Source organism: Nomascus leucogenys, chromosome 21 (assembly GCF_006542625.1).
Source record: "Nomascus leucogenys isolate Asia chromosome 21, Asia_NLE_v1, whole genome shotgun sequence".
Taxonomy (NCBI): Eukaryota; Metazoa; Chordata; class Mammalia; order Primates; family Hylobatidae; genus Nomascus; species Nomascus leucogenys.
The window spans coordinates 40240612-40266873 of record NC_044401.1 but is presented as its reverse complement, the minus strand read 5'-3'; the positions used below and the strand labels follow the sequence as shown (position 1 = coordinate 40266873).

Sequence of the window (26262 nt, the reverse complement as noted above, 5' to 3'; positions counted from 1 at the left end):
AAAATCAGGAAGAGCTTCTCTCTTGCCTTTTCTCAGTATGGTTGTAATTCGTTTAGGAGAAGCTATAAAGGCAGAGAATTATTGTAGGAAATCAAAATCTTCCCATTTCACATTTAACCCAGTATGAACTGTTTTCATTTTTATCATCAGAGTCCCTTGCCCATCCATATAAAATAAGTTTTCAATCTTAACTTATGGGTGAATTTATAGCAGTCAATTATTTTTCCTAGTATGGGAAGAAAAAGAAGTTTTTTCTGTGTTGATGACATTTATAGTTATGTTTCTGTTTTTATTTAGTAAGCACAAACTAAAAGCATACCAGAAAAGCTGTCAATAATGCCACCGTTCAGAAATAGCATGTGATAAATACTGGAATATATCCTCTCAGAATAATTTTGGTTAGAAGAAGTTGTGGTTGTTTTTAGAAAGACAGCCTATTAGAGTAGAGTTCGAAAATCAGGCACACACCGGCTCGAATTCTGACTTGCTATTTGACTTTCCTAAGTGTCTTACAGTAACCTTCTGTTTCCTCATCTGTAAAACCGAGATAAGAGTTGTTTCTACCTCCTGAGGTTAATGCGAGAATTAAACCTGACACTTAGCTCTGTGCGGGGTGTATAGAAAACACTTATTAGAATGTTAGCTGCTAAATTTATTATTGAGAGCATATTACAAAAGCTGTTGCATTTGCTCTAAATCTAGATATTGTATTTAAAGAGTATTTCTCAAAAAAACTGTCACTGTTGAACACCGGGTGCATTCAGAACTCCTGGAAGCCAGAGCTGCCTGCATCTTGTCTTCATACTCACATTCTGGAAGTAGCACGAACGCGCACCAAGGCTTACAGTTTGCATTTCTTCTAATTACTTCCTCTACAGCCCCAAGTGCCCCTCCACAGTCTGTCACTGTACTGACAGTTGGAAGCTACAATAGCACAAGTATTAGTGTTTCCTGGGACCCTCCTCCTCCAGATCACCAGAATGGAATTATCCAGGAATACAAGGTAGGACCCGGGTGAAGAAGGGCAGCTCTCATGTAAAGGTTCCCAGAGAACTCTTAATGTCTCACAAATGAGGAACATCTCTAAACATTCTCTCATTCAGTTGAAGTGCAGAGTTTTTATTTATATTTCTGTGTGACAGATAATGAAACAAATGCACAGGTATTAGAACCTGAGTTCAAGGTCACAGATCACACAAACCCAGTTGAACAGTTAAACCACACCAGTGAAATGGTTTTCTGTGTAGTGTGATTCTACAACCTCAAGGATTTAAAGAGATGGGGCACAGGGTAGGTAATGAAGCCTAGAAAATGGGTTTTATCTTTGTTATTAGAATTCTGCATAAGAGGCTTTAAGGCAGCTGTTTTTAAACCATGTTCTCAGAAAAAAAGATGCTTCGGGGGGTTAAAGAGGTGGAGTGGGTTGTGGCAGCACCGACTCTCACTCTAGATGCTACTTTTGTCTATTCATTGAGGTTGTGTAGAATATTTCACCTGAAAAAAGCCACCGAAACAACACATTTTACAAAATACTGACTTACAGAAAAAACAGTTGATTGTCTCATTTTTCAACTGATGAATATTTGGCTGTTTAGAAACATATGTCATTGTTGCATTGCCATCATTTGGTGTTTGATGTAGAAAGTATGTCTAAGTTTTCAAAATAAGATTCTGTTTGTGTTGTGATTAGACCACATGTGAATGAAAAACCCCTCATTAATCTTTGTAAAATTCAAAACTATAATTTATTAATAAATGATCTATTAGTATCATCTATTAATAAATATTTCTAAGTTTCTGAAAATAGCATATTCTATACATCTAATACAATACAACAATATAAAACTAGACACCCATTTCACCTAAAAAATTCAGAGTTGGTATTTAATATTAAGCTGAGTAATTTTACTTGAAAGTTTGCAGATTAAATTTTATTTCTAAGGAAATATTAATTTTTACATAGAATTTTATTAAAGGTCAACTTGCTAAAGCAAATGAATGGACTACATGTATAAGGATTTATGTTAAAATGATTTCTATCATGTTGTAAAGACACATGCTTAAGAAACATAAGAAATGCTTTTACAATACAATAATTACATAGATTCTAAGATTTTATAAGCATTAGGACATTGTTTTAACAGAGTAACAAATTATCTACTCTGTGTGATTTTGAGCGTGTGTGTGTTTTAATGAGGTTAGGAATTTATTTTTGTACCATTTGGCACTAAATATCTTAAATTTCCGTGTAGTTAAATATTGTTACTTTTTTTTTTACAACATAATGAACTTTTTTTCCATAAGTTGTAAACGTTCTCACTCTCTACAGACTTGTCATATTTTGGTTTCAAAGCGCATATGTAGGTAAGAGCTAAATATTCCTTCACTAAGAACACAGATGTCATATATCAAGAAAAGAAACACATGATTCACAAGAATTATTTTTTACTGAAAAATTTTGGGAACTTACCTGCTCCAAAACAAATCATATGTTTTCCTACATATGTGTCTACCTGTAGGTTTTAAAATATTGTATTATATGAATACAAATGTGGATACACAGTGGATTTCTTTTCATAACACATTTTATCAGAACAATTTCTATATCCAAGAAGAGGCCCTAAAATTGGATTCCTACTTGAAATAAAAGCCTAACTTCCTTAACATCAACATCTAAAGATTGCCCCCACTTTGTTCTCATGAATGTGTATGTGTGTGTAGATATGTGTTGATCAATATTAGATTTATGGCTGTCAACGTAAATATTGGCTTAATTTCATTTTAGTCAATACCTATAACTTAGGTCAATTAATCTTGTTAACCACTTCTATGTAAGTTAATATTTTCTTAAATGAAATATAAATTACTTAGATGTCTACCTATATACCTTAGATATTATAACTTATAATCACCATATTTTAGTGGATTATATGCATAATAAATCTTGATAAATAAAGCGTGGAAATTATGTGTTTTAATCCATACAAAAATGCCATTTGCAACCAAAGACCACATACCAGAGGTGTTAAAGAAATCACTGTGCTTTCTAAATTACTCACTATGAGCATTCAGTGCTGAGAATAAGATATAAATGAACATGGCATAGTTTCAGCTTCCCTTATTGTTCTTCCTTTAATACACGTGCATGTGCACACAAACACACTTACATATACACTTATAAATAAACTGCAGAGGTTGGGCTTTAGAAGATGTCATTTACAAAACTTCTGTAAGCCTAGAAGATAGATAGGTTACGATTAAAGAACATTAGATCAGTTATAGTTACCAGAAACGATAATATTATATCCCTGTGTTATTCACTTTCCATTTCTGTAGATCTGGTGTCTAGGAAATGAAACGCGATTCCATATCAACAAAACTGTGGATGCAGCCATTCGGTCCGTAATAATTGGTGGATTATTCCCAGGTATTCAATACCGGGTAGAGGTTGCAGCTAGTACCAGTGCAGGGGTTGGAGTAAAGAGTGAGCCACAGCCAATAATAATCGGTGAGTATCAAACTATGTGGTCTGTGCTTTAGAATCAGTCAACTGACAAGGTGGATGATGATTTTGCATCAACATACTAATAATGAACATACACTTATGAATGATAGGGTACACATATCATATTGACAAATGGGTTGACTAGGGTTTTTTACAAAAATACTTGGTGCAATTGATCATGCTCTTAAAAGTCCCGGAGCCTTTTTAAAATTGCAATATTTAAGAGTTTAAATGCTGAAAGGTAGTTTAAAAATTATTTTCAATCAATTGCCTCATTAGCAATTTTGGTGCCATTGAAATTAATAAAAATGAGATAGTTACTGAAGAGAGAGCATCATGTTTCAAATCTGTATGTTTCTTCTTAGTCAGAGAAATGTCAAAAATTAACAAGAAACAGACCAGAATAAGCTTTGTAATCTAAATATACCATCCCAAAGAAGAAATCCTATTAAATCTAATATCATCATTGCATAAAATTGTTCCCTATTTTCATAGATTATGTTTGTCTGTTCTTGAGATGTGTATAAATGGAATCATACAGAATGTGATATTTTTTATCTGGTTTCTTTCACTAAGGATAATGTTTTTGAAATTCATCCATGTATGTATTATTCAGTTCATATGTTTTATCGCTGAGCAGTATTCAATTGTATGAATATGCCATATTTTGTTTATCTGCTTTTCACCTGAGAGGATGAATATTATTGTGTAAATGTTTGTGTCCTTTTGGAGAAATACCTAGGAGTCTAATTTCTGGGTAAAAGAGTTGTATAGTTTGAGTTTATGAGAAACTGCTAAACAATATTCAAATTGTTATACAATTTCATACTCCCAGCAGCAAGAAAAATGATTTCCAGTTGCTCTGCATTGTCACCAACGTTTGATGTTTCCAGTTTTTGTGATTTTAGCCATTCTAATTGGGGTAACCTGTGATTTTAACTTGAATTTTCTTTTGTGACTAATAATGTCCAGCAACTTTACATGTGCTTTATTGGCCATCCACTTAATTTCTTTTGTGAATTGACCACATATTTGCCTTTCAAAAATTAGGTTGTCTCTTGTTACTGATTAGTAGGAGTTATTTATACATTCTGGATACAAATTCTTTTCCATATATATGTGTTCCAAATATTTTCTCTCAGTCCATGACTTCCCTATTCATTTTCTTAATAGTGTCATTTGATGAACAAAAGTATTACATTTTAATGAAGTACAATTTATCATTTTTTCTTTGATATTTAGTGCTTCCTAAGAAATTGTGGCTTACCTCTAGATACTGAGGATGTTCTCTTCCAGAAGCTTTATAATTTTAGCTTTTATGTGGAGGTCTATAATTCATCTGATGGTAACTGCAATGTGGTTAAAGGAATGAGGCTTATTTATTTCCATATGTATATCAAATTGTGTACTCATCATTTATTAAAAAGACTTTCCTCTCCACCAGTTAATCATATATTCATGGATGCATTCCTGGATTCCCTATGGGATTCAGTTTGTTTATATGTCTATCCATATGCCAAACCATACTGTCTTGGTTACTGTAGCTCATAGTAAGCCTTGAAATCAGGTAATGTGAATACTCTGTCATTTTCTTCTGCAGAGTTATTTTGCTTATTATAGGCCTTCTGCTTTTCCACATACTTTTCAAATCAGCTTGTTGATATCTCTACAACTGTGTTGGAAAGGTGAGTGAAAATGAAGTGAATACATCCATCAAAATGGGTAGAGGAAATATTTTAATAATAACTCTCTTTCCCTGAACATGATATATGTTTCCATTATTTAAGTGTTCTTTACTTTGATCCAATATTTTATAGTCTTTAGTGTGTCAACACATTTCCTGAGCATTTCAGTTTTTGTGTGTGTTTTTTGTTTTGTTTTTATTTCTGAGAAAAAGTCTCTCTCTCTCATCCAGGCTGGAGTGCTGGGGTGCAGTGGCGCAATCTTGGCTCACTGCATCCTTCATCTCCCAGGTTCAAGTAATCCTCCCACCTCAGCCTCCTGAGCAGCTGGGACTACAGGCACGCACCACCACTTCCGGCTAATTTTTGTATTTTTGGTAGGGACAGGGTTTTGCTATTGTGGCCAGGCTGGTCTTAAAACTCCTGACCTCAAGCAGTCCGCCTGCTGTGGCCTCCCAAAGTGCTGGGATTACAGGCATGAGGTCCTGCCACTTCACTTGGCCTATTTGATGTTTTTAACACTATTATAAATGGATTTTTAAAATTTATTTTTCCAATTGTTTTGTATTACACATAAATTTAATTTCTATATGGCCTTTGTGCTTTGTGACCGTACTACCTCACTTACTCATTTTAGTAGTTGTGAAAGTTTTTTAAGTGTTTTCAGATAATCATGTTCTCTCTCTTCTTGTTTGTGTTAGTGTGATGAATTCTACTGAATGACTTTTAAAGATAAATCAACCTTGTATTCTAGGGATAAATCACAATTGGTCATGATACATTATTCATTTCATAGATGTTGCTGAATTTACTAATATTTGGTAAATAATTTTGCATCTATGTTCATTAGAATATTGATCTGTAGTTTTCTTTTTCCAGTATTGAAATCAGGCGGCTGGTTTTACAAAGTAGTTTGGGAAGTATTCCTTCCTCCTCTAAATTATGTGAAAGTTTTTTAGGACTTACCTCTTCCTTAAATATTTTCTAGAATTCAGTGGTTATATCTATGCTTTTCTTTGTGAATTTAAATATATATATATATATGAATTCAGGTCTATTCAGAATTGTATTTCTGAGGCTGAGGTGGGCAGAGCACTCGAGGTCAGGAGTTCGAGACCAGCCTGGCCAACATGGTGAAACCTCGTCTCTACTAAAAATACAAAAATTACCCAGGTGTGGTGGCGGGCGCCTACAATCCCAGCTACCTGGGAGGCTGAGGCACAAGAATCACTTGAATCCACCTGGGAGGTGGAGGTTGCAGTGAGCCAAGATCACACCACCATATTCCAGCTGAGGCAACTCCAAAAAAAAAAAAAAAAAAAAAAACAAGAAAAGAAAAAAAGAATTTGTATTTCTTCTTGTGTTGGTTGTGGTAAATAGATATTTTGTTTTTTGCCCAGCAGGGACTCTCTCTAATCCTTCCAAGCTATTGAATTTATTAGCATGTGGTTGTTTACAGTATTCCCTTATTGTGACTGAATGTCTGTGAGATATAGAGTAATGCCACCTGTTTTATTCTTAAATACTAAAAATGTATGTGAACTCTCTCTCTCTTTTTTTCCTATCCTCCCTTCTTCCTTTTCTACCCCTCTTTTTCCTATTTAAATCAGTCTTGATAAGGATTTATCAATTTTATTAATCTTTTCGAGGTGCAAACTTTTGGCTTTGTTAGTTTTCTAACCAATTGATTTCTGATTTTTTTTCTATGTACGGTTATTTTGTCTCTTAAGATCAAAACACAAATCAATGATTCCAGACCTTTCCTATATTTTGGGTCTTTTAAAGTTTTAAATTTCCCTCTAAGCATTTCTACAGCTGAATCTTACAAACTTTGATTTGTTACGTTTCCATTTATCATGGAATATAAACTATCTTCAACTTTTTTTTTTTTTTTTTTTTTTTTTTTTGAGACGGAGTCTCGCTCTGTTACCCAGGCTGGAGTGCAGTGGCGCGATCTCGGCTCACTGCAAGCTCTGCCTCCCGGGTTCACGCCATTCTCCTGCCTCAGCCTCCCGAGTAGCTGGGACTACAGGCGCCCGCCACCACGCCCAGCTAATTTTTTGTATTTTTAGTAGAGACGGGGTTTCACCGTGGTTTCGATCTCCTGACCTCGTGATCCGCCCGCCTCGGCCTCCCAAAGTGCTGAGATTACAAGCGTGAGCCACTGCGCCTGGCCAAACTATCTTCAACTTTTCTTTAAGGATTTCTGTTTTTCTGTCATAGAGGTTATTTAGAAGTGTATTATTTAATTTCCAAATGTTTAGGGATTTTGCCAGGTATCTTTTTGTTTCTGATTTCTACTTTAATTCCCCTGGGGCCAGAGCCTCAGAGTAATTTTTCTTCGTGTAAATTTCCTCTATTAAATATGGAGAGTTATTTTTTGACACAGGATTTGATCTCATTGAATGTTTCTTGTGCATTCGAAAAGTATTTGCATTTCTCTGTTTTTTCAGTGGAAAGTTTTATCTCAGGTCAAGTTATTTGTTAGTATTATCAGGTCTTTATTGATTTCTATTTGCACTTTTAATTACTAAAAACAGTCTGGAAATCTATTGTAATTATGGATTTATGTATTTCTCCCTTTCATCTATAAGTTTGTGTTTCATGTTTTGGCTACTTTGTTTTACATGAGTGTATTTTAAGATTGTTACATCTTCCTTTTAAACTGACTCTTTATTATTATGAAATGGCTGTGTTTATTTTCTAGTGAGATTCCCTATCCTACAATTTACTTTGTCTGATATTAGTATAGCTACATCATCTTTTGTAAGTATCTGCATGGATTGTCATTTTTTCATTCTTTCATTTTAACCCATGTTTCTCGTATTTAATGTGCAGTTCTATTAAATTGCATATTGTTAGGTGATCTCTGCTCGCTGCAACCTCTGTCTCCAAGGTTCAAAAGATTCTCCTGCCTCAGCCTCCTGAGTAGCTGGAACTACAGGCACATGCCACCACACCCAGCTAACTTTTGTATCTTTGTAGAGACAGGGTTTCACCATGTTGGCCAGGCTGCTCTCCAACTCTTGGCCTCATGTGATCCCCACACCTTGGCCTCCCAGGCATGAGCCACCTCTCCTAGCCAGTCTTGTTTTTTTTTTTTTTAATCCAATCTAACAATCTTTGCCTTTTTAATTGCATACTCAGAATGTTATTATTAATGTAATTATCAGTGTGTTTGTTTAGAATTACTATCTTGCTATTTGTTTGCTAACTTTGTTACTATCTTCCGAATTCCCTACTTTCTTTTGATAAAATGAGAAAGGGTTAGTATTTTGTGTCCACTCTTGGATTATTAGGTACACCTCATTTCTTTGGTGACAGTTGCTCTAGGATTTGACTATAAGGATCCTAGAGCAGTATAATGTCACTCCTTTTCCTCTCATCTTTTTTTTTTTTTTTGCTATTGTTATATCTTTTACTTCTATGTAATAAACATCCATATACAAATTATAGCTCTAGTGTTGTTTTGCCTTGAACGTCAGTTATCTTGCAAATAAATTAAAAATAAATAGTGCAGTTCTCATATTTATCTGATATTCTGCTCCATAAATTCAGTCCCTGGCCAGGCGCGGTGGCTCACGTCTGTAAGCACTTTGAGGGGCCGAGGCTGGCTGATTAGCTGAGCTCAGGAGTTGGAGACCAGCTGGGCAACATGGTGAAACCCCACCTCTACTAAAATACAAAAGAAATTAGCCGGGCGTGGCAGCATGCACCAAATGTCCCAGCTACTCGGGAGGCTGAGGCAGTAAAATGGCTTGAACTCGGGAGGCGGAGGTTGCAGTGAGCTGAGATCGCGCCACCACACTCCAGCACTCCAGCCTGGGTGACTGAGCGAGACTCTGTCTCTACAAAAAAAAAAAAAAAAAAAAAAAAAAATTCAGTCCCCTCAGCTTCCATAAGTGCTTCAGTCATTTCAACTCAGGGATGCTGTTCAGCAATGTTTGGGTTAGCCTTGGCTGCATCATATTTTAAAGTTATCTGTAGGTACAAAGCTGTGAAAATATTGAAGTTGTCCCTGTTTCTTTCCCTGCTGTCTGAGATCCCAGTCCTACCCTTTTCTTTCACGTATTTTGCCTAGTCTTCTACTTGTTTGTGATGGGAGTGCATGTCCCAATACCTGTTATTTCTTCACGGGCAGGAGTGGAAGTGTCCAGGGAACTGGTCATTTCATATATTACACTTTCCTGTGCATATCCCAATACCTGTTATTTCTTCACGGGCAGGAGTGGAAGTGTCCAGGGAACTGGTCATTTCATATATTACACTTTCCTGTGCATGTCCCAATACCTGTTATTTCTTCACGGGCAGGAGTGGAAGTGTCCAGGGAACTGGTCATTTCATATATTACACTTTCCTGTGCATATCCCAATACCTGTTATTTCTTCACGGGCAGGAGTGGAAGTGTCCAGGGAACTGGTCATGTCATATATTACACTTTCCTGTTCTATAATTTCCATTTGCTTACTTTTACACTTTTCATTTCTCTCTGATGTTTTCCATGTAATCATTTACTATGACCATATTAGGTCCATACACCTATTGTAATAGCTGCTTCAACTTATTTTCTCCTTTTCTCAATATCCATCTTGTCTCTTAGTCTACTTCTATTGATTATCTTTTCTGCCGACCTTGGGTTATATTTTTCTGGTTTGTTGCTTATTTATTTTCACATGCCTGGTAATTTTTTACTATACTGAACATTGCAGACGAAATAACATTTTGTGATCTTTTGAAGCATGTTTGTGTTCTAGCAGGCAAGTACATTACTGTCTGGTCACCTTTAACCGGTGATGTCTTAGTTTTTACATTGGTTAGTATGGGACTTCTTATGTTTGCCCTTATTCTCAAGACAAAACCTCAGTAAAATACTTTCAAGGCATGATCCCCTCCTGGGCTTCCGGTGAGAAGCCTCATGTGTTTATCTGGTCTTCCTAACATGGTTTGGAAGTTTTGCCGTGAACATGAGCTAAAACCTCTGCTTTCACCAGATCCTACAGTCTTCTCTTTGCATGCGCAGTTCAGGGTTCACCCTTGGATGTAAGGGGAGAGTATACACAAATTTGGGAGCATCACTCTCCACCGTCTCCCTCTTTCATATGGTTCTCCTCTCTATTTTAAGTCACTGTATGGATTGTGGGGCTCCCTAAGGGAAAGAAAGCCTCGTAACTGCAGATTTCCTCTAGTAAAGCGCCCTTCATTCAATAAACGCATCTGCTTCAGTTTTCCCTGCTTTTATTTGCTTGCCAGTGTCTTTAAAGAAAAATAAACAAATAAGAAATCTTCTTCCTAGAGTTTACATGTTTTTAAAGTGTTTGATATAAGCCATTCTCATTTTTTTCTATTTATTTTCTAAAATGATGCATATACAGCCAACCGCCAGCTTCTGGAGAATTCTTTCTATTACAAATGTGTGGTGTATGGACAGATTTAACATTCAGTCATAGTGTTAAAATTTTTTAGATTCTCTAGGTTTTCTTTCTTTTATATATTAAAAGCATTGTAGAGAAAAAGTTAAAGTATTAACTTTTCTTTAAATTGGATTCTCTTTCTTAATTAGTCATTCTGACTGAATTAATTCCTTAACCTGAGGGAAACCTACAATCTTGTCCTTCTGAGATTTTCTAAAATAAATTAGAATAAGAAAGAAATACAGGTACACCCCAAAAGGATTTAACATACATGTGTGTGTATTCATTTATAGTATTTAGAAATAAGCCCTTATTTTTTCACTTAAAAAGCTATATGTGTGTGTGTGTGTGTGTGTGTGTGTGTGTATACACACACACATATGTATATATGTACTGTATACTGGCATATATATGCCAGAGAGACAGTACAAAATATCTATATCTGTATCTATATCTTTATGAAATGGATTGGCTGAATATAATTATTCTAAGTGAAAGATAACTAAGATTCTCAAGTAACTGTCAAATAACGTATTTTCCTTTCATAGTTTTTTTTGGTTATCTTCAGTAATAAATACTAAATTCTTAAGTAGAGCTTTCTGTTTCTTTTTCTTCCTAGTGACTATCTGCCAGATATTTGGGGGATTTATTTCCTTGTAAGGAAGTAAAAAATTACAAGCATACAATATAACCAAGCTCATGTCATGACAATCACAGTTATGCACTGAACAATTCAACTGTAACTTAAAATAATAAAGTTAGTGATTATTTTAAATCAAATAGAAAATTTCAGTTAATTTCCCTATCATTTATAAAAGTCTGAGTCTTCAGATGGATAATGAGTACCTTTTAATTTACTATTTAGCATTTCATACAAGTGTTTTCACATTTTTCTATGAGATAAAAGTAATCTAGAAAATAATATATCTTTTATTCAAATAGAATATGCTATACTCAAAATGTAATTATAAAAACAGAATTACAGAAGTTCTATTTTTTGTGTACACACACACACACACACAAATCACAATTCAACCTAGAAAAGGCTATTTGTTCTTCAGAGATTTATTTCTTTTTAATATCTACTCTTGTACTGAGAAGCCTTCTAATTGTTTCCTTAATTACTCCTGCGTATCTACCTTAACATCTTGTCTGATGCCCTTATCTACACAACTGTTATTCCTTAGTTGAGAAGTGATGTAGTGACGGCTAATCTTTTCTGTTTCAATTTACACTTTCCCATTGTCTATTCAGAACTGGAAACGGCGCTTGAAGTGCCTCAAACTGCACCACATTTCCCCTTTGCTTTAATTATATCATGTATTGGCATTTGAATTTTAGATTTCTACTATGCCAGACCATGTATTGTTTCATGTATTCATTCTCAGTTTAGCCTTCCTTCCAGAAAGTTCCATGAAGGGACCATTAATTCAAACATTGTAAAAATGTAACACACTGCCTTACACTGGCTTAACATTGGTGGTGTTCTTTTCTGTGCAGTTTCCTATGGTAAGATGACTTCTACATCATAGTGTCTATAATTCTGCATCATTGCATTTACAGACACAAAACTGCAAATACATTCAGATATATATCCATTAAGCAGTGTGTCATGTAACCAATTTACATTGACTTAAGAATTTTAGTTATCTTGCTTAATAATATAGTTATTGCTTCTCTAATCATTTGGCTTTTCACGCTTACATTACATAGTTGGTTATAATATGTGGAACAGCTGCAAACTTTCACAGTAATAGGTACAATAGAATCTGATGTGTCTAATTAATTTTTAGTCCAACAAATTGGTTTTGTTCTTCATTACTCTCCAATGGGATGAAGACATTATATTTCATTATTTTTTTTTGTCTGTAAGAACAATGGAGTGTTACAGGTCACACACATCCCTTGTCTATGCTCTAATTAGTCCAACTGACAACATTGTTTCAAAAATACCAGCAGCATAAAAAATAGCAATACACCTTGAGTAACATAAATATTGCACCTTACTAAATAGGATATATTATGGATCCTTTACAAAAATGAAGGCCACATTTTCTTTTCTCTTTGTTCAATAAGGTATTTGTTTTCTTTCTGATAATTCCTAATAGTTAAGGAAATCACCAGATAGGTGTACGTCTCATACTGAAAATATGAGCTCATTTTAAATACAGTTTTGACTATGTTTACATGTGTAATAATTAAAGGCAGACAGTGGGGAAAATGAGCCAGATTTACTACATAAATGGAGCTGGTTTTTAAATCTGAAATTTAATACAAAAGACCCTTCAGGAATGGATTATAAGTATGTATAAGGAAATGCTAGCAGCTATAACAAAAAAGCCTGAATTTCGAAAAGATTAACAAAATAAAATTTTATTTCTAATTCACAGCCCCGACCAATATGGGTCAGCAGAATGGGAAATGGAGTTTCTGCTCTATACCGTTATTCAGGGGTTTTGGATCTTTCAAATCATAGCTCTGCCATTTCTTGGAAGCTGAACATCCTCCAACAGCTCCCCTGTTTCTGTCCAACCAATGAGGAAAGAGAGTTTCAAGTCAAGGCAGTGTTACGGATCAGGCCTGGAGGGTTGTGTGCACTTTTTGTTCCTAGTTGCCACTGGCTGATGCTCAGTGACTTTTTTGAACTCTGCTGCAAAAGATGCTAGGAAGTGTAGGCTAATTTTCTGCCTTGGAAGGAAGGAGAGGCAGTGAGGTAAACAAGTGAATTGAGATCTGCAGGATTCTCAAATCTAGATAATTTATCACTCATGACACTGAGGTTGACTGAGAAGCCCTTAAAGCAGCCCTGAAACTTACATGGGTCATAATTTTGAGTCAAAAACTACATATGAGCCTCCACTTCAACCCTCCCAAAATATATGAAGTAGACAATACTGGTGCCTACTAATTGACACGGGCTCTAGAAGATTTAGTGCCCTATATAAGCTTACTGCTTACTTTAGCTAGTAAGTGGCAGAGTGGTTTCATCAAAATCATGACTTCAAAGATCATGATCTTTTGAATGTATTACAGTGCTATAAAGAAAACAAGGAAAATCCCACACATTCCTTTGATGTGATATGCTGAAATGTGCCATTTATATTTTGCTTACCATTTACCTTTTAAAGTCTTTGATTAGTCACTAATTAGGCATGATATTGACATTAGAAATCACTTAACTCCCAGTGTCTACGTTTCTTAATCTGCTACATAAGCCCATAAATCTTATGATTCCACAAATTTAAGACCTATTTAAAATGTAGATTGAGATTTTCTTAATTATCTGAGAGGGCTAAATTTTCCAAACATGACCAGTTCTAGAATAATCTTAGTCCAGATTTAAATGCATTTCTCAGTAATGGAGACCTCAAAGTTAACTTTTAAGTTGTTCTTTAAATTTAGCTTTCAAATGGATTTTCAAATTAGTTTCAAATACTTTAAGGGAATATATGAGTTTCATCTTTTTCATATTTTAATTATACATGCTGATCTCTGTGAAGGCTCTTTACATAATTGTCATTGTTTTGTATGGTAATTTTAATACTTCCCAGAAAATGAAAGGATATTGGCTCAAAATAAGTTCTTTGGTAGAATATTAAGGTCAATATTAAGTTACATGTCCTTGTGAATTATGAACATTTGAATGTGGACCGTGCCTTAGCAGAAAGGCAATTTGCAAATTCTCCATGTTAAGAGTTGTAATTGCTTTCTTAAAAATGAGAACTAGATTTAAAAATACTTGATGTAATTCAAGATAAGTTATTAATTCAACTCCTAGTTCTTATTTTTATAATTTATAAGGTGATAAATCAACATATGTTGTGAATTCATCCACAGCAAACCACAACACAAGAGGTCAGTGTTCTTAATCACATTTGCAAACTCATGATTTGATTATTCTTTTGAAAATTATGAGCTATGCTTATCAATACTTGTGATAGGCTCAAAACAAAACAAGTATTTCCTGCCTTCACATAATTTTGGTTCATTTTTGATGCACCATGTTTTGTACTCCTGTGCTTATTTTTGCTTTAATATATACTAATACTATTGTTTTTTCCGTAGGGAGACGCAATGAAGTTGTCATTACTGAAAACAGTAACAGCATAACAGAGCAAATCACTGATGTGGTGAAGCAACCGGCCTTTATCGCTGGCATTGGTGGTGCCTGCTGGGTAATTCTGATGGGTTTTAGCATATGGTTGTATTGGCGAAGAAAGAAGAGGAAGGGACTCAGTAATTATGCTGGTAAGTGACTATTTCCAGCTAAGAAAATCTCTTATCTGTAGGAATGTAATGAAATGAATGGAAGGAACAGAAAGGAATAACAGATGAGTGATTTTGGCTTATTTTAGAAAGCTGCACTGTAAAATGCAATTACACTCAACACGCTTTAATGCATTGCTCTTGACCGTATCGCTTTATAACCATAAGGCAGTCTTTCTGCTTGTAGCTCCAGTGAAGCATAACAAGAGCACAGACTGATAAAAATGCTAAACTGTTTTTCTCAACTAGTTCTTTGAAATCATAAACTCAAATACACACGCACACACACACACACACGCACACACACACACAGACTATGTGTTACGTGCTATGAAGCCATGTTTGAGAAGTGGATTTATGCATGAGCATTACTTCAATGTTCAGGAAAGAAGAAAAATTTGAAATATAGCTTTTAGTGTGTCAGGATGCAGATTACAATAGGATATGTCCCTCATGAAAAATACTGACAAGCAAAAATCTCACCAGAATTGATAAGACTGATGAGGCATGAATTAAGTGATTTACTGTTCACTTAAATAGACTCTTATTACAATGCAAATGAACAGTATTTTAAAAGAAAATGAAAATGAAGAAAAAGAGAAAGAAGCTGAAGCAGAACAATAAAAAGAAGACCCTAGATGGTCTACATATTCATAACAATGTTTTCTTCTTAGAATCCAAGACAGAGTTTCAAGGGTGTCCTATAATGTGGCCTTCAAAATATCTCCATGGTAGAGAGAGAAGAGAGAGAGGACACACAAGATTTTAAAGTCAGCGACTGAGACAATGAACTCAATACTGAAGCAATGTTCAATTACAATTTTAAGTGCAGTTTATTTTAAATATTTTCTCCAACAGCAATGATAAGAAATATCTCACAACATTTCACACTTTCTAGAATTTACAAGGGAGCAATTTTAATTTGACATGATTTTACAAATATGTAAGAAGTTTTTGAGACATTATATTCAATCTTCTATTTCTAATATTAAATTTGGTAGGAAGCATAAATGTCTTAGTAATTGATTTTGACAGAGGCGTCATTGGTTATTAAGCTTTTAAGATGCTGTGGCTTGTAGGCTCCTAAACTGCCGAGAATGTGGAAATAGTGCAAAATGCTAAGTATAGCACTGACTTGGTTGCCTTGCTTGTTATTTGATGCATTTATATGTTTATGATCATTTGATTATAACATTGTTGCTTGTGTCTACATCTTGTGAAGTTAAAATTTATTAGTTACTTGTTAGAATACATTTCCAGGACTAGAGAAAGTAGTACAGCATATCCACTGACAAGAGGCTTCCATGTTTGGTGACATGCCATCATTCTGCCATTCTCATTTCTCACTGGTTGCTGCCTCTCTGCTTCCTCATAATTTGTCACCCAAGTGCTATATCACTTCAACAGTGAGGGATTCTTTGCAGAAAGGGGTGCTAGGCAGTAACCGAGTGTCAGAGTCTGGAAAATTAATGATACTTTAATGTACCTTCTTGTAATGCAGTCCAGTTCTCTGCCTTCATCGCTGAAGGTATTGCCCGTCAACCTTTCTGTTTAATCAGCCACCATGTTACATTACATTTCTGTGATACACTCGTATAAATCATATGAAATATAAGGAAGAACCGATTTAATTCGTGGACTATTTTGTGTTTATCCCTTCACTTGACGTTAGCAATGATAATAAAAAATTGACTGTGCTGGTCAGTTCAGTGCAAAGTTCTAATATATTCACATTTGGAGTGTTGCATTTTTATCCTCCATACTTCTTCATTCACTCACTCCTTATAAATAAAATATCTCTCACAGTTGGTAAGTTTATACTGTTAGTAAAATTACACCAGAGAGACTTTTCTTCTTTTTTTAACAGCAATTCTTTGCACAACCTATGCACTTAATTTGAAAATATATGTTGATCATTGCGCTTGACAAGAATAGTACATTTCCTGTTATAATTTTTTATTGTTATTGATACTCATCTGCTTGTAGAAGAACTGCTAACTCAGAAGGTGCTATGCCCTTCAGGTGTTTTGGAGTAAGGCCAAGCCAGAGAGAAGCCTTTCAGAAGTTTTATACCTAACTGATAGATGGCTCACTCTGAAGATAACAGATTTTATGAAGCTCAGTAAATACAAACAATTTAATATGAGTGAGCAAATTATGTGAAATGCTAAACACTTCACACATAGGTCTTAAAATCGTCAGTGAAATATAAATTATTGGACAAAACCATCCAAGGCACTTAAAAGATTTCATGGATTTTTTATACTCTGATTATCTGGGCTGAGTTAGTGCTTATTAAAAAAGGATTAATCTACATTCATATTTGAGAGACAGCTTATCAGGAAAAGGAATGAGGCTTGGCTGCAACGGAAAAGTTTCCATTTGGAGTAGGAAAATGTGACCTACTAAAGATAGGCACTCGGAAAGCTTCCTCACTCAAAATGTCAATTTACCAGTTATGTTTTCTCCTCCTCTACCCGACTTGTAGCAGGCGTGAGATTAGGATTAATCCTGTGAGGTAATATTAGAGTTACTTTTTGTATGCCATAACCTTGCAAAATCTCTTTACCTTACATTTGTTGTAAAAATTGCAAGAAATTCAAAATATTTCATGCAATTCAAAAACATTTTAAATTGTGGTATCTGCAGAACTTTTTGGAAACTTTAGCCCTATTCAGTTAGTGTAAGCTAAAATATTCTGTATGTAACTCCTTGAAAGTTCTTAATTTTAGATGCTAACAGAGACTTCTGATTGAGATTCACAGTTATTCCATATGTATCTCTAATAAGCACAAAGTTACTATTCTGTGATTATCAAAATTGTGACAAGAACAAGATTGCCTGACCACGCCCAACCCTTCTTAGAGCTTCAAGGCAAACACTTCTTTGAAATGAGAACCACCTGAAAATAGCTTTCAATTTGCTGTGGAATTTTATTTGTATGTTCATCTCTCTGCACACAGACACACAAAATGCTGATCAAAACACCAGATATGATTTCCATTTTAGGAGTTCTAATTGTTCATAGTTATTTGTAGTCTGCCCTAAATCTCATGATCTAATAGAAGTTAGTTACTTTTGATCTACTTTTCAAAATAGAACAAATCTAAAAGTTTTGAAGCATAAAGTAAAAAATGAAACTTGAAAAAGTGTTCCCTGTTTTTCCCTTGCTTTAAAAACACGACTAAATAACCCATTAAGATAAGGTTTTTTAAAAAATTCTGACAGAAATAATACAAAATGGAAATTTAGATTGTGTACTAAATTATATGTGAGCCTTTTTAAGGTCATCAAATATTTACATAATGTGTGAAGTTTTGCCTTTGTATAGTTAATATGCAGAGATACAGAGATACGTGTCTTTATAGAATATTTTGACACCCTATTAGCAGTCTAGAATCATTTGAAAAACATCTTTTAACGGTGATGGGAACAGAAATAGAAAACAGATTGTCCCAAATGCTTAATATGAAATATTTTTAAATTAAAATTATTTTGCTCACAGCGTTTAATTTTCAATTGCCACACATACTATATAGGCCACACATACTATAGTGTTCATACTCTAACAAGTTTGCAAATTAACTTTAATGCATTATGTGTGTGTATATATATTTTTTGAGAGAGACTCTCACTCTGTGGCCCAGACTAGAGTGCAGTGGCGCGATCTTGGCTCACTGCAACCTCCGCCCCCCAAGTTCAAGCAATTCTCCTACCTCAGCCTCCGGAATAGCTGGGATTACAGGCACTTGCCACCGTGCGTGGCTAATTTTTGTATTTTTAGTAGAGACGGGGTTTCACCATCTTGGCCAAGCTGGTCTTGAACTCTTGACCTCGTGATCCAACCCCCTTGGCCTCCAAAAGTGCTGGGATTACAGGCGTGAGCCACCGCGCCTGGCCTCATGATACATTTTTTATAAGGTTTTCAGTGTTCTATTATAATGCTGTAAACTTTACACGTCATGAAGAATTTGCCACTGGTTCGTGTATTAAAATTAAGTGCAACTCAATGTTTGTACCTCTGCTTCTGTTGTCCTCCTTTGCTCTAATATTATTTATTGCTCTGGCAGTAACAGAAAGTTTGAATGGGACAAAAGAGCATCTAAATTAGGGAAAACTACTTAGCTTCTCACATATCTCTTAAACAGCACATTTTGAGGTGTAACCCATGAGCATCTGCTTATTTGCATATTCACAATGATATTCACACCATTATCTTAACTCTCTTTTAACAGACTAAAACAATTGATAGTCCATAAAAAAAAACAAACTAGGAAGTCACATCAGATGGAAAGCTAATTAGCTATAGTGTTTTCACATTGTGTGTGTACTAATCAGGCATTTATTTAATATCTCCAGTGCTCAATTTTTTGCATTAATTATTTCAGATTAATTCTTTTTGGTTAAAAGCAGTTATTAAAGGGGCACAATGTGGGAAAGATGCACTGCTGATTCCTGATTTCCCGCAGTTCAGTGAGCCTTTGCATCTTCTCTGAGTATGTGCCTACAGCCAGTGTTGAGCAGATGCAAAGGTTATGTCAGGATTGTTTTGCAATGCATTTGAGATATTACACATAAAGTTGATAAGGCAGTATATTTCAGATACCAATAAGAAGTTCCTAAAAGCCCTGATATGCTTTACTGTCCCATGAAGACCCTTGGAGTTTAGAATCATATTACCTGATTATGATAGCATGAGAGATAATATTAGTTAGATAACCTTAAAGGAGGGACTTCATTTGGAAATGTGTAAAATTTAAAGAGTGATCATCATATTTGATAGCCCAAACTTGAGAACAGAGGAGTTATGGAGAGTTATTCAAATTAAGAACTTATTCACTATGTGTATATATTAAATGACAATATATCCTCTATTTACTTACAATATGAATCAACTGATTAAATTTCATTTATTTTCACCTGTACTCACCACATTAAAAAAAATCGTAGTAAATATAATCAATCCCTTCCAAAGATAGGGTTTATTGGGTTCACAGCTGTGAAAATGATATTTTTTTCCCTCATCCCCAGTGATTGGTTTAGCCAATCCACGTTAATTTTGGTCAGAATTGCAGGTTTATTGCACTTTTGCAAGCTGTACACTTCTAAACACCACATTTCTTTTTAAAAATAATTTTCTAGTTAACTAATTTAATGGCAAAATTTGATCCAAACTAATGTGAAGCTATTTGTAGACTTTATCCTACTAATCATGGATATTCACATTCTACTGCAGAAAAACTAACTTTGAATACAGTTTACTGTCTCAGAACCTCTTTGTAATAGGCAAAGTATATTACCTTTCTCAGTTCTGAATCATTCTGGAGTCCAGATACATTTGGCTGCAAAGGTTTGGATAACGGATGATGGACCTGAACTGATAATAACATTCTTTGGCCAGTCCTTAAAATCCACTTTCATGTTGCTGGCTTTGTAGGCTTGAAACTATCGGCTGGAGAGAGTGGATTCACTGGCTGTGGCTCTGGTGGATGCTTATTGGTGTTGCTAATAAGTTCCATAGTTATATGGAGGATTCAACTTTTCTGATCACTACGTACAATTAGGAATATATTCAGTATCAATTATTTGAAAATTTCATTTTTGTGAGCATGTTATTCTCTATTAATTATAGTTCATGTCTGTTGTAATTATCACTGTTTATGAGGGTCATAAAAGGATTTATGATGGTGAAAAATCTGTAGTCAATAAGTATTTGTTTTTCTTGTTTCATTAGAAGGACATAACATGTTGGAACTTTCCTGTTTCAATTTATATTATAAGTGTTTTGTCTTATGCCTTCTAATTAGGACATCTTTGTTTTAAAATTAAAAATCTTGATTTGATAAATTCACAATAATGCTATGTTGATCTTGCAATACCACTATATATACTAATTGTAACAGGTTTGACATTTAAATACGAACTGGTTCTTTAACTTAACCATGGATTTGGCTTAAAGAATTTTGAAATGTCCTATTAAAATTGGAGCAAATGATGGCTTTGCCTTGGGCCAAACCACTGCTTGTTACTCTCTGTACAATTATGTTAATTATATTTTGTTAAAATTCCCAGAGGCCTCAGCTCTAAACTAAGGGCCAATATGTAGTTGTTATTAATTGTAATTAATATTGACTACTTGTGCGTGCATGTCTTCCTTCTTTTTACAGTTACGTTTCAAAGAGGCGATGGAGGACTAATGAGCAATGGAAGGTATGCTACGGAGATTGTTTCATTATTTTTACTTTTAATCAGGACTGGGGAAACTCTATAGTAAGAGCCTATTATTGTAATAAATGATCACTTAAAAGTCTGAGAATTCTAGGAGGAATTAAATGGCTTACCACAAAGTTTAATGATCTATCTGTTGTGCACTTTAGAGGAATCAAGTCCAGATGTTTCATAACTCCCAGATGCCCCTGAAGAAATTAGTAGTAAATATCACATGGAATGTGTTCATTTGTTAGCAGGATGTTTACTGCATTAATTAGACATTAGCAAATGAAGTTGCTGTTGTTTAAGACTCCTTATTGGCTCTCACTAAATTGCTGTGAGTGAACAATTACACATAATCGATCACAAAGTAAATGATTCATGGATGATGAATAGGCTATAGATTGATAGGACTGGATTTCACAACTTTGGATACTCAATTGAAATTGATAAAAGCTGATAACAAACTCATATATCCTCATCTATTTTCCCTTTGCCAATATGGAGATTGTAATTAGGCTGTGGTAATAACTTCCAATCTCCCATTTAATCAATATTTGAGCAAAAAGAGATGAAGTCTAATGAGAGTTTGTGGCTGTAGCAAGAAAGCAGTTGGGTCTCCTTCTTGCAGTTTCCATAGAAACCATGTTTCTCTTAGGGATTGCACCAGACGGGGTCTATCAAAAGAAAAGTGTCCTGATTATAGACGTTCTATTTCCATGTAAATATGCTAGTAATCTGGAAAGGAATCAGAATCCCATCTTTTATATTAAAGAAGGAAGTTCTTTCTTTATTAAATAAGATGTGAAGGAAATTTTACTCATAGACTGTATTCACATGCTGGATCAGATCACAGTGTATCTTTTATTACCTTCAAAAAAAACCCTTAATATTCCCCTGATGTTTTGCAATTTAGAACTTGGAAATGTGCTATTTTTGGAGCAGTATAAGTGCTGTTCATTAATTTCACTTAAGTTCCTTGCCTCCAAATCAAGCATGACGGCTCATAACAAGGGTTACAGCCTAGAGGGAACAGATACATAAGGTAGCCGCAGGAATTGAGGAAGGAGTAGCCCAAAGTCTTAGAAATGGCTGACATAGAGCAGTGACTTTGAGCGGTTGCTCCCTTGAGGTGCCAATTTATCATCAAACCTTGTTTTGGGATCCTAGTATGTTACTGATTTCTACCAGTTTCAGGACAGACACCTGAATTCATTTGGACATTGACAGAATCCCGGGCAAGGACTCCCTGCGTCCACTGTTAATCTATGTACAGCCTTAATGAATTGCTGGAGTTCTTTAATTCTAGGGAGTCTACATATATTAATTGGAAGTCAATTAAAATCTTCCATTTCTTAATCCTTTATATTGCATGAGACGAGTGTCAAAATCTTGCACTGAGCTCCGTGTTGATTCCTTGTAATTTCCGTTTTAGCCGTCCAGGTCTTCTAAATGCTGGTGATCCCAGCTATCCATGGCTTGCTGATTCTTGGCCAGCCACGAGCTTGCCAGTGAATAATAGCAACAGTGGCCCAAATGAGATTGGAAATTTTGGCCGTGGAGGTAAGTTGTGGTTTTTAAAATAATGTTATTTGAGTTCTCGCTCTCTTTTTTTTGACCTTCCTGGATTTTTTTAAAGAGACATATCAGGGAGTATTTATCCCATAATTAAAATTAATGAAACATATGCACTAATAGTGCTGTACATTTGCTAAATATTTTAACGTAAAACTATTGTGTCTTTATTACCTTGAGTAAAACCAAACTTTTAAGGAAGCTGTTACTAACCAAGATGATAAATATTTATAATATATATGCTTTCAGGATTACTAGTACAAGATTACTGAACTCAGAGACGATTTTGCTAACTAGGGCTTATGGTTTTGGACTAGAGGTTTCCCTTCTCTGTCTCATTTAACATGTATTTATTGAGCATCTCCTGTGTACTTGGCACTATGGAAGACCATAAGAATCTAATATTGATATAAAAAAGATGGTTCTTGCCCTCATATAATATGTCATGTAAGAAATAGACAATTAAGTCAATATAACATGTTGAGAGAGAACTTTTCTGTAGTTTCACAACTAGTAACTGTTATCCAAAAAAAAAAAAAAAAAAGACAAAAAAGTGCTAAGTAGCCAACATACTAAAGCCTCCAAAATTTGGTGCCTGAGTCCTCTCCCTGTGGGTTTGTAAGGAGACAGAAGTAACCTACTGTAAATAACTACCGCCTCCCCTGACTTCACCTTTTCATCCAGTCAATAGGAGAGAGCTGAGTTTAGAGAATGATGAGAGGAGTAGAGAACTCTCTGATCTTAGTGTGGCTTGGCAGGTTCATGTGCGTTTTCCATTGGTGGAAGAGTGTACAGACATTAAATGTACTTAAACTGCCTGGCCAGAACCCCACATGGAATGTCTACCAACTGGGAGTAAGAAAGCTCTATGAACAGAGTATTATTTAAGTTGATACCTGCTGCAAGTTTAAAAATGAGTCAAAAGTATGAAAAAAAAAGTGTTTAGAAAAGAAATTGCTCTATTTTAAGTTCCAGAAATAAAAGAGACTGACCTACTTGAGAAATGGAGGAATTTCCTAATGACTTGAGTATAAAATACAAGGAAGCAGAAATGGTAAGAAATATAGAAGGATAGATAACAAAGGACGTTTTAAGCCACATAAAGAGTTTAGACTTCATTCAGAGGGTAATCAGAAGCCGTTGATGGATTTTTCAGAGGAGAATGCTGGGATCCAAGTACTGTTTTAAGTCATCCAGCCTGCTGCTGGATGAAGAATGGAGTAACAGTAGAAAATTGGAGTGATTAATTAGAATAGTGCTGTGATCCAAGCAAAGCTGTATGAATTTGCTGTAAGATTTCCGCACTTTTAGAATTAATGAAGGAGGCCCAGGGCTCTGTTAAATTTTTCTGCGTCCACTGTAAGCCTTGATGGGTTAATTTAATATGTATGAGTACAGAACCAGATTGACTGAGAACTGAGAAGAATATTCACAGCATTTTCTCTTTAAGAATGGATTACCACTATGCTTGACTATATTTAAAGTTGTATTTCAAATAATGAAACTACTACTAATTGCATAAGTCTGCATTCTGTCAGTACCAACTGTGAGGAGAACTCCCTTCCCTTCTGCAAATAAAATACAGAAAATAACCATTCCTACTTCATAGGTGTGTAATGAAGATTAAATAGATGAATATATATATTTATTTATATAGATGAATATCTATATGTATATATCTATATATATATATATATCCCAAAGCTTGGCATACCATCAATGACCAGGCGTCAGTGGAGTGAGTGAGAGAATGGAAAGTAAGTTATATGACTCCTCAGCTTCCTCTTCTGCAAGCCAACACACCCCACTTGCCCAGATACTCTGGTAGTGGCTTCCTCCCCTAAGTGACCCGACTGTGAGCAACTGTCAGCTATCACTTTGCCATGGGTAGTTTCTGCGCCTGAGCACCTGCCCATCAGGAAACAACTATGTAGACTGATTTTGTCAGAAGGAATTCTGTTCCCACAGCTTTTGTCAATCAAAGAATAGCTGCCTCTTTTACCTCTTGTATTTTTATTGAAATAATTTTACCTCTTGTATTTTTATTGAAATAATATGACATGCTATTGTTATATCAAAAAGTAAATGCTCACAGATGGAGAAAATGAATTTTCAGTTTCCACAGGCTGCCTTAACGTCTAAAATATCTCAAATTTAACAAAAGGGTACACTTGGAGATTTGCAAGGTTTTTCTTCCATTTTCACTTAATTTTCGTGATGTGAAATATCTCATAGATGAACAGCAAGGCCAAGACAACGTTTGGTAGAGTTGACTGTGTCCCTTATCCATGTGATAGTCATGTTCAGCATTTACTATGTGCCAGAAATACTGTTAAAATTTTTTAATTCATTTTGCTTGCATAGTAATGTATGAAATAGATAGTCATATTTCCATTTTAAGGATCAAGAAACTAAGTTTTCTCAAGATAAATAATTTGAGATCTGGTTGTAGAAAACTCTGCTTTGTATTGTAAAGGCAGATTCACATGTATGACTATATAACCATATTCACTCGGAAGAATAAGGATGGATACTGACATTTTCCCTTTAAGAATGAAATGACAATACATGTTTGGATGTAATAAAAATAGTACTTAGAATAATAAAGGTACTAATTATAGCATAAATCTACATTTTATCAAAGCAAACCATAAAAAATATTATTTAACCATTCAAGTCAGCAAGTGCTTACTCTCTTCAAAACACTGAGTGAGCAATCGTGAAAATGCAGACATAAATCCCATATGCTCCTATCTTCAAGTGACTTTATGATACAGTGAAGGAGACAGTCATTCGTACAGATAATTATATAAAACAAAAGGAAATAATAACCAAGGTGCTGAAAAACTACAGAACGAATTACCAATTCCAAGTAGAGGAAGCGTTTCTATAACTCATAGGTTTCAAACACAAGTGTTAACAAGCACTAGTCAGACAGCCTAAAACATTAAGGACTGGTAGGTGGGGACTGCGATAAATTGAAATGGAAAAAAGACCTGCTAAATATGACATCACCTATTTAGGTCTAGCCTGTTGGGAGGAAGGCCGGCCCAGAGTTCCAAATCATCTGGTATTACGGGACTCTGCTTAACATCCAAATATTCATGTGCAATATTCCAATATTTTGATGTTGTTAGAATATAATTCAGTTTATTTTTTGAAAATGTAGGGATGATCAAATCATATTTGAAGACAATATGCAGCCTAAAAATCAATACAGAAGCACTTAGACTTAAAGGCAGGCTGACTGAGTGTAATTTTATCTAGCAGGGAGAGGAGAGATTCGATTTCCAGAGCCATAGCATTAGTTGTATAGCAGTATTATGTAGGATTAGATTCTTGGACCACTTTTCTTCATTGTTTAACATTTGAGCACACAGCCATTTGAAAAGCTTGCCATCGAAGTGGCTTGCAATCCACATCTACAGCTTTGGAGAACTTTAAATTCAAAGTGTGTGAAGTTGGAGAATCATGTATATTCACTTACTTAATAGTCATCAGTGAAGGACATGGTGGAAGTGGCAGAAACAAAAGTGAAAAATCACCCAGAGTGAAGGATCTATTGTCACCAATTTGAATACACTACATATTAAAAAAGTTTTTGAGAAATGAA

The 26262-nt window shown here is 34.9% G+C and overlaps 1 protein-coding gene across 7 annotated transcripts in view; it reads left to right on the top strand.

Moving 5' to 3' along the window:
* The window catches only part of ROBO2 (roundabout guidance receptor 2), a 1388177-nt gene that overhangs the window by 1312493 nt on the left and 49422 nt on the right, over nt 1–26262 (top strand). For all 7 annotated transcript variants that reach the window (XM_030802115.1, XM_030802114.1, XM_030802113.1 and 4 more), the window contains 5 exons: nt 879–1003; nt 3337–3508; nt 14664–14846; nt 21032–21074; nt 22510–22637. In XM_030802115.1, coding sequence (XP_030657975.1) covers nt 879–1003; nt 3337–3508; nt 14664–14846; nt 21032–21074; nt 22510–22637 — 651 coding nt within the window. The remainder of the gene's footprint in view (nt 1–878; nt 1004–3336; nt 3509–14663; nt 14847–21031; nt 21075–22509; nt 22638–26262) is intronic.